Below are 9,850 nucleotides of genomic sequence, written 5' to 3'. Positions count from 1 at the left end.
CGTTCGGGCTCCTTTCCCCTTTCGTTCTCTGGCTACCACAGGGCCACTCTAGACGGCGCGCATCTATCGTTCGGACTCATTCATTGTAGCGTGTGGCGCCCGGGAACCAGGAGCGCGAAGAAAAAGTTGTGGCGGAAACGATTCGCAGTTTTCTTCTCAACAGATTAACGGACTAACGGAGTTGGAAGGGGCCTTGGAGGTCTTCTAGTCCAACCCCTACAACTTCTGGAGGCATCTCGGGCGCAGAAGCCCCCGAAGCATTTCTCCCCGCCCCCTGGAAAGCGGAGAAGGGCGTGCGTAGAGGCTGGTGGGAGCCCCCCCGCGCATCGCCTTGGGGCAGGAGACCCAGTGGAAGCCAGGATGGAGAACACCCTCGTCCCAGAGGCTCCACCCGATCTCTGCAGCCACGTGGCCGAGGGGCCCCGGGAGATTTGCAGCCGCCTGCACCGCCTGTGCCATCAGTGGCTGCGGCCGGAAAAAAGCAGCAAAGACGAGATGCTGGACCTGGTGGTGCTGGACTATCTGCTGGCCCTGCTGCCCCCGGAGATGGCGAACTGGGTGAGGGAGTGCGGAGCCGAGAGCTGTTCCCAGGCGGTGGCCCTGGCCGAAGGCTTCCTGCTCAGCCAAGCCCAGAGGGAAGAGCCCGGAAAGGAGCAGGTGAGGAAGGGGTGTGTGTGTGTGTGTCTCACCCTGGGAGCTGAGGATGGAGAGGGGAGGGGAGGATCAAAGATCCATCCGTGTATCAATAAAGGAGAATATCGGTAGCTCCTGGGTGACGTGGGGATGGTTGTGTAATCCTTGGTGCCTCTGAGTGTGTGGTTCCCAGTCCGGGTCTGAGCCTGGTGGCGAGGCCAATGAAGGACGCCAGACACGAGGTGCAGATTTTGATTTCCTTTTTATTGGGGTGCTCCAAGGAAAAGGGGTCCTGGCCAAAATGCCAAGAGCAAAGGATTAAGAAAGCTTTATGCATTTTCCCTAAAGCAGAAGGTGGGATAATAAGAAATATAATCTGATAAACATTTTAGTAATGATCTAACATAGAGATCCCCAACTGGTGGTCCGCGGACCACTGGTGGCCCGTGAGAAAATGTTTGCATTTTTGCATTTCTTATATTGCACTAAAAAATCTTGCACTAAAAAATCTTATATTGCACTAAAAAATCAGGTATCTTCAAACTACAGCCTCTGGGCCGGATATGGCCCATGGAAAGCAATTAATCTGGCCGAGTGTGAACACGAGGCCGTGCCGCCCATATCATCCCTGCCCACCTGCTGGACCCCCACACTTGGGCCGAGCGCAAACCTTGAGTAGAGTGATGCGAGCCACACGAACTGGAAAGTGGGGGAGGGAAATCTGCCCTGGACTCAGCACGCTCAGCCCAACGGTTACCTGAGGAGTGGGGGGGAGGCTCAGCTGCCTTTCGAGCCTGCTTCTTGGCTTCTACGAGGCCTCCTCGCCTTGAGGAGCTCACCAAAGCAGTGTAGGAAAGTTCTCCCTAGCTTTGCCGTGCATTGCAGCTAAATCGGTCCCATATTCCAGAGCTGCAATAGTCCCAGGGTTTGATCATCCCGAAGCAGCTGCCAGTAGTTGGGCCAGTCCTGTGACTACTACAGCTCTGGAACATGGGAGCCACTTTCCCACCACCGTCAGTCTGCCCCTCTTCATTTTCCTTCACTCCGATGGACCCAGCTTGAGAGAAGGAACACAAAAGAGTTTCCTGGAAGGCTTTGTGCCTGAACCAAGGGCTTTCTCTTGGGCCTCCTGCTTGGAGGCCGAGAGAAAGTGTCTGGTCCGGACACAGCGCCCCAGGGTCAAGCTAGGACCGATGTCCCGCTGCATCGATCCAGCAGGAAAACAAGAAAGGGGAGGCGGAGAGAAATAGTCCAGCTGCCAAGGTACACCAGAGTGGTACACCAGAGTGCCAGCGGACCCGAGACTTTCTTCCCCGTCTTCTGAGGAACATGGGACTTCTCACGACCAGGTCTTGAGATCCCTTGCAGTTTGTTCTGCTACTGGAGGATGGGCTGCAGCAGTCCCACCTTGCCCCATGCCAGCTCCCTTGAGTTGCCCATGCCAGGATTGTTGCAGAGAATCTCCCCCTTTGGGGTCTTTTTGGGTGGGTTGGAGGCCGGGGGGGCAGAAATTCCAACTTGGGGTCTGCTTCAGCCTCCTGGTGCGGGGCTTTGAGCGAAGGCCGGAGGGAAGTGCCGTTGGTGGCGAAGAGCCGGAGGGCCTCGTTCCAGTGGGACTGCATCATGGCCTGGAACTGGCTGACCATCTCAGCCCGCTGAGCCTCCAGGTGCCAGTACCTGGCCTTGCACTCCCGCAGGTCTTCCCTCTGCTTGGAAAGCCTATGCTCGTAGTCCTCAGTGAGGGGCTTCTGCTGAGCCTCCTTCTCGGTAAGATCCAATTTAAACTGAGCCGGCTGTTTTGCCAACTCTTTTTCTTCGTGGTGGCTGTTTAGTTCCAACAACTGCTTCCTGTTGGGGCCCCAAGGAGCCCAGGCGGGCAGGCGAGGAGAGACCAGCGAGGCACCCCTCGATGTGAGTGACATCGAGTTGGCCATTTTTACCTAGCCAGTCATTAGGCAGATCAAACTATAGTCCAGCCCCCAACAGTCTGGGGACTGTGGATTGGCCCCCTGTTTAAAAAGTTTAACGACCCCTGCACTAAATTCACAAACTGCACTAGTGAGGGGGAAACAAGAGGTGCAGCGTGACATCAGGGTAGTCTTAAGATGAGGCAGCCATTGCTGAGCTGCACGCTTCAATATTGTTTTGACCATTACAACAGTCACCCTGCTCTGAGGATACCAATTCTCATCCGATTGTTTTATTTCTCAGATGCCCTTTTTAGGTAAGTTTGACCTTAACTGTATTTCCTTTGACTGCAATACTTAATGGCATCAAATAATTTGATTTTGACAACTGTCATTTCTTGTTTGATTTTAGATTCAAATGGTTCCCATGATGAGTGAAAAGCAAAGGAATATTTTGCATTTCTTTGGTAATACAAAAGATAACATTACTAACGACAATAGTAACAACAATATGTATACTTCATTTAACCATGAGCTGATCAATGAATTGGAGCCTCCACAGTCCTCGTCAGTCACCATTAGGAAGAACATTCAAACTGGAGTCGGAAAGAAGAAGAAACTCAAAATATCAAGAAAATATCATTTGGACTATTTGAAATTTGGATTTATTCAAGAACCTGGTAGTGAGCTGGATCCACGGCCACTTTGTATTGTGTGTTCTAAGATTTTATCCAATGAAGGCATGAAACCTTCGAAACTCAAAAGACACTTGCAATCAATACACCCGGATTTAGCTTACAAATCACTTGAATATTTTCAAATAATGCATGAAAATATGCAAAAGCAAGTAACGGCTTCAACAAAAATGGCTGTTGAAGATAAGTCCTTATTAAAGGCTTCTTATCTGACAGCACTTCAGATCGCAAAAAATAAAAAGCCGTATACGATTGGAGAAGAATTAATTAAGCCTTGCATGTTACAAGCCTGTGAAGAGGTTTTGGGAAAGCAGGCTGTTCAGGAACTGAATGCAATTCCTATGTCCGCTAACACCATCAGGCGCAGAATTGAAGACATGGCTGAAGATATTGAAAATCAAGTTATAAACATGGTGAAAAATTCCCCGTTTTATGCAATTCAACTTGATGAATCAACAGACGTAAGTAATAAGGCACTTCTCCTTTGTTTTGTGAGGATTGAGTGTGAAGGAGAGTTACAGGAAGAGCTACTTTGCTCGCTCAACTTGCCGGGTAGAACAACTAGCTCTGAGATTTTTGAAGCACTGAGCAGTTATTTCCTGGAACATGGAATTGAATGGAAAAAATGTATTGGGATATGTACAGACGGTGCCGCAAACATGACTGGACATCTTTCAGGAATTGTTGCAAAGGTGAAAAATGTTGGTCACCCAGACATTTTGTCTACACACTGCATTATACATCGTGAGCAACTTGTGACAAAAGAAATGTGCCCAGGACTACACGAAGTATTATCAGATATTATTAAAATTGTACATGAAATTCGACACAAAGCGCTCAATTCTCGAATGTTTGAGGCACTTTGTGAAGAAATGGGTTCTGAATATACTCACCTCCTTCTTCACACTGAGGTGAGATGGCTGTCCAGGGGCAAAATACTAACCCGACTGTTTGCTCTTCGTGAAGAAGTCAAATTGTTTTTCTATCAACAAAATAATCCAAAATTTCAGGAACTCTTGTCTGACGATGAGTGGGTAGCCAAGCTTGCATACCTGGCAGATATTTTTGCGCTGTTAAATGAACTAAACATATCTTTGCAAGGACAACTTGAGGTATTCGCACTACGAGGTAAAATGGATGCTTTTCAAAGGAAAATATTACTGTGGCAAACGCGGTTGGCTGAAGACGATCTTCAGATGTTTTCAAATTTTGCTGAATATATGAGAGAGAAGGATGTTAACCGGCAGGTAATAACCATTGTTCAACAACACCTACAATCACTCACAGAATCTTTTGGTTGTTACTACCCAAAGAACGAAGATCCCAGACATGGCAATATGTGGATAATAGATCCATTTGCAGCAAACATTGAAGATAGCAATTTAAGTATGCATGAAAAAGAAAACCTCATTGATCTATCATGCGACGGCCATCTCAAAATTAAATTCCACTCATCCATCTCAAGTCCTCATTTCTGGCTCTCTGTAAAAAGTGAATACCCATTGCTGAGTGAAAAAGCAATGAAAATTTTGATCCAATTTTCAACAACATATTTGTGCGAAAAGACATTTTCATCAGTCACAGCAATTAAAACTCGGTACCGGTCTCGGCTTGAAATAAAAACGACTCTTCGTCTTGCAGTAACGTCATTGGAGCCCAAAATCCATAAACTTATTTCAAACAAGCAGAAACAAATATCACACTAAAAATGTGTAATACTTAAATAAGCTTCAATTGTTTTGTTATAATTACACTAACTTTAATAATTTTGTTACAATTAAACAACCTGTAAAGATTTTATTATGACTAAATAAGCGTTTATAATTTTGTTATATTAAATAGGTGCATTTCATATTAATAAAATGAAAGTTCTCTGATCATTATTTTACAAATGTAATTATCCTTTTTAAAAAAATTCATATTGGTGGTTTGTAGGATATAAAATTATGAATTTTAGTGGTCCCTCAAGTCCAAAAGGTTGGAACCTCTGATCTAACAATTGGGTCTATTGGTCTCTAGCCGGCCCCGTTCCTAATCCTTGGCTAATGAATGCTCCAGGAGTTATCTAACATACATTTTATTTGTTCCAGGCCATCCCTATTCCTAACTTTTAGCTGAGCTATGCAGGATGTCTAACTCTTTGTTACTGTTATCAATCCTTTAACCACCTAGAATTGCTACAAGTGTTACTTGTGCATTGTCAGGACTCCCATTTAAATCATGAGTTTCCAGCATTTTAACAAAAAGAGATGACCTAGGGTAGAAAGGGACAAAACTCTACGTCCCAGAATTCCTACATACTGTAGTCCTTCAGAGAAGCCGCGATGCCAAACCGGCGGGCCACTTCGGGTTCTTAAAGAAGATTTATTAGGTGTAGACATGCCGGTGCTGCCTGGGTGTAGCCGACTGAGACACATTATTCATTGTCACCCTTGACCCTGGTTTTCCCCCACCCCCTGGCTGTATCGTAATTCATATTCTCCAATGGGACACATCCATAGCCAAGAGTCATCAATCATGTTCTCCAGTTAGAATTTTGCGGCAGAAACTTCGGTTGCCTAGAAACTCCATGAAAACATTTATGGAATGCAGTTTCGTTTTTGCAAGCTGCTGCACTGCTCCCACTCCCTTTCTGCTGGCAACTCTAAAATACCAGAAACATATTTTATGAGTTGACATATGCATATATTTTGTGAACAAGCATTCTTTGTTCTTGCCAGAGAGACTCCACAATTACAGGGTTTCCGGCCTTCTTTTGAGTGTATGCCTTAACCTTGCTTTTGAGTGTATGCCTTAACATGAGGTAAAAAACATTGTGAGCTTGCTTGTTTTCTTGCAGAGGTTTCATTACCAAATTAGGTTACACCAGGATGTAAGGAGTGCGGTGTCAGCTGTGCCTCCATTCAATATCCAAGAAAGAAAACCTTAGATTCCATTTAATATAGGGAAAAGTACTTTTACTGGATATGAAGTGATAGCAACAAAAAAGAAAGCAAGAACTGAGGCAAAAGGCGTGGAAATTACATATTGAAAGTTATCCCAAGTCCCCACCCCCAACAGTTCAAACTGGACATCCAATCTGAGGTGTGTATAATGTCATGGGGGTTACATCTTCAGATGGCGTCTCACACATCTGGTATGCCAAGACGGTTGGCTTTGGCCTAGAAAAGATAAGTGGCTGCATTTGTGCAGAAAGCAGGAAAGCGTCCCATCTTTTACAGTTCACACAACTTCAACTTCCATCCCCCAAGGAGCCCAATTATCCCTCCCCCCGTTTCCATGGCAGCCGGCAAGAGTCAAGCAATTAAAGATGTCAGGAAGAATTCTTGGAGGCTAAAAGAGAAGATAGCAGGAAAATAAACATTCCAGATACAGTTATATATATACAAAAGTACATTAAGGCTGGTCAGGATATTTAGAACGAAAAGCTTGTTCAAGTTTAGGGGCCCTGACAGCACGGTCATTTACCCCTTCCGACTGAGAAGGAGGAAAATTGTTTCCAAACAACTAAATATTGAAGTCTTCCTCTCTATTTCCTGGAATCCAGAATTTCCTTAATTTTAAAATATTGTTCAATCAGAAGAGGAACTGGTGGGGCGGCCTGGTCAGGTCGCAAATGGGAAAGTATGTTCAGGTTTCAGCAAACTAACATGAAAAACAGGGTGGATCCTTCTAAGGGCTTTTGGCAGTTGTAGCTGCACCGCAACAGCACTCACAACCCGGACAATTGGGAAAGGCCCAACATACTTAGGTCCCAACTTTTTTGATTTCTGGGTGGTCTGTAAATATTTAGTGGACAAGAAGATCTTATCCCCCACTTGGTCGGATTTTTGTAGAACTCTCTTCTTGTTTTGAAGAAGAGCATTACCCGGTGCTTTATGGGTAACCAGGTAAGCTAGAGCTGGGTTAACCACTCTGCTAACAACGGGATTTGGGGTCTCTCCTGTGGTAGCTCTGAGATGGGTACAAAATCCTGACCAGTAGCTACTTTGAACGGGGTGAAACCAGTGCTACTGTGGATGGGGTTATTGTAAGCTACCTCTGCAAAAGGCAATAGATAAGACCAGTCGTCTTGTTAATAATTTACATAACATCTAAGATATTGTTCCAATACCGAGTTAGTTCTCTCACAAGCCCCATTGGTTTGTGGGTGGAGCTTAAGCCCTGGATGGAGCCCAATGACTTCAAGAACTCCCTCCAGAAGTTCGAAGTGAATTGAGCCTCCCTATCTGAAATTATACACTCAGGAACACCATGTAGTCCAGTGATCCCCAACCTTTTTGACGCCGCGGCCTGGTACCGGCATCAGCTGGGCGCCGCGGCCCGGTACCGGCATCAACTGGGCGCCGCCATCTTTTTTTGACGAAAAAGTGCAATTCTACTCTTATTAAACACAAGAGGACACATACCGGAGAAAAGACTATCAGCCTTTTGATTGCAAGAAAAGCTTGATAATTCCTCTGGGGAATTTCCAAGTGTTCACCACGATCGTTTGTTTCCAGATTGCTGAGTTACTTTCGCTAAAGAGACAACTTTATTAAACAGGAGACTCAACCAGAAGAAATGCTCCGTGCCAAGAGGATTTGCTTGCAAAAATCAATGAATCAGTAAGTGAGAATTAGGATTTCAACATGTGCTGTCTGAAAGTAAAGTAAGAATTTAAAAATAACTATGCAGAATAAAAATATTTCTAAGGCATCAAAACTATTCTTATTTGATATATTACAGAAAGATAGGAGTCCTGGTGATGCAATGGTTAGAATGTAGTATTGCAGGCTAACTCTGCCCACAGTCTGGAATTTGATCCTGACAGGCTCAAGGTTGACTCAGCCGTCCATCCTTCCATGGTTGGTAAAATGACCCAGGCTGTTGGGAGCAATATGCTGACATTATAATCTACCCAGAGTGTGCTGTAAATCAGTGATCCCCAACCTTTTTTACGCCGTGGCCCGGTATCCCCAACCTTTTTTATGGCGCGGCCCGGTACCGGCATTAGCTGGGCACGCCATCTTTTTGATGAAAAAGTGCTTCCGGTGACCTCACCGGAAGCACTTTTTCATCAAAAAGAATGGCGCCAGCGCTCGTGAGCTTTTCTGGGTAGAAATGGCTTTCTACCCGGAAAAGCTCACCGAAGCGCAGCGCCGCCATCTTTTTGATGAAAACGTGCTTCCGGTGAGCTTTCTACCCGGAAAAGCTCACCGGAAGCACTTTTTACCAAAAAGATGGCGGCGCCAGCAACCAGCGGCCCGGTAAGACTTGTTCCGCGGACCGGTACCGGTCCGCGGACCGGCGGTTGGGGACCCCTGATGTAGTCTATACACATATAAAATAAACAGTTTAGCAGAAGGGTAAATTTTGTGCACAGGGCACAAAATGTACCTGTCAGGAACACCATGTAGTCTATACACATATAAAATAAAAAGTTTTAGCAGAAGGGTAAATTTTGTGCACAGGGCACAAAATGTACCTGTTTGGAAAATAGGTAAGTAACCTCCCAAATGACTGCATTTCCCCCACTCTCAGGTAATTCCACAATGAAATCCATGGCAATTTCCCTCCATGGGGCACTCAGCCTTGCTACATTTTGTAGCAGACCAGCAGGTTTCCCAGGAGGTCATTTGGCTGAAGCATAAACAGGACAAGTAGTGACATAATGCTTCTGTCTTTTTTCAAAGATGGCCACCAAAACTGCTGTTTGACTAAGTGTAAGGTTTTTACGAATCCAAAATGCCCTGCAACCTTCGAATCGTGGGCATGTTTCAGGATGGCCCCTCTAAAGCTTTTCATCCACATGTCTCAGAATAATCAGTGTTTATGTTGTGATCTATTGTTATCTAAACCTAGATAAGGGGAAACATTTGGATTATGTGAGTTGCCTCTGGTACAGAGCCACATTTATTAAGCCCTATAATACCACAATAGTAAGAGAAATAAACTAATTAACAAACCCTTACATTTTATATACATAAAAACACAGCTTGCTGTTCTAACTCCCCTCTATTCATCACTTACTCAGAAATACAAGTCACGTGCAGAGCAGAATCCCCAAATTCTCTCTGAATTGGGTTGGGGAAGCAAAAGGTAAGGAATGCAAACTAACATTGATACCATCCTCTGAAAGTGGCTTATGAACCTGGCTGTTCTTCAGGTGCAGGAGCCATTCACAGAGGAGATTTCAGCAGAGCTCCAGGGCAGAAGAGATGGAGACAGGACCTGTTCAGGACCTGTTTTTCAGGAGGATCCAATTTGGGCCACTTTGCCAGGCAAATTCATAACTTTCTTCTGAGAGTTCCAGTCCAAGCATCCATGAGCTGCTTTTAACACTAAACGCTGAATCTATGTGCATTTGAACACAATGGCCCCAGTGGTGGGATTCAATTTTTTTTTTTTTACTACTGGTTCTGTGGGCGTGGCAGAAGGATACTGTAAAATCTCCAGTCAGAGGTGGTATTTGCAAAACTACTCAAATTTTCCGCTACCTGTTCTCCAGAACTGGTCAGAACCTGCTGAATACCACCTCTGGGAAGGATACTGCAAAGTAACCATTCCCTACCCACCCCACTAACCTGCTTTCCAGCTCTGTTCTCCTGTGCAGGGCAACAAAAGAAGACCCAG

At 45.2% G+C, this 9,850-nt stretch overlaps 1 protein-coding gene across 1 annotated transcript; it reads left to right on the top strand.

The window, feature by feature from the left end:
• The first annotated feature begins 24 nt into the window (after positions 1-24).
• Positions 25-9,521, top strand: LOC148131643 (zinc finger and SCAN domain-containing protein 9-like). The gene is made up of 2 exons (XM_087954016.1): positions 25-657; positions 9,384-9,521. The coding sequence occupies exons 1-2, from the start codon at positions 361-363 to the stop codon at positions 9,519-9,521; spliced, it is 435 nt and encodes a 144-aa protein (XP_087810142.1). The 5' UTR covers positions 25-360.
• The last annotated feature ends 329 nt before the right edge of the window (positions 9,522-9,850 follow it).

Source organism: Notechis scutatus, chromosome 2 (genome assembly GCF_049901735.1).
Source record: "Notechis scutatus isolate UNSWTSFEM ecotype Mainland chromosome 2, rNotScu1.2, whole genome shotgun sequence".
In the NCBI taxonomy this organism is placed as follows: Eukaryota; Metazoa; Chordata; class Lepidosauria; order Squamata; family Elapidae; genus Notechis; species Notechis scutatus.
Note: the sequence above shows the minus strand (reverse complement) of the source record. Positions and strands in the feature narration are given on the sequence as shown.

Bases quoted from the DNA above. Each gene is read 5' to 3' on its own strand.
- LOC148131643 (XM_087954016.1), top strand. From the start codon at position 361: ATGGAGAACACCCTCGTCCCAGAGGCTCCACCCGATCTCTGCAGCCAC. The intron at 658-9,383 runs GTGAGGAAGGGG...GCTGTTCTTCAG, and splicing joins AAGAGCCCGGAAAGGAGCAG to GTGCAGGAGCCATTCACAGA.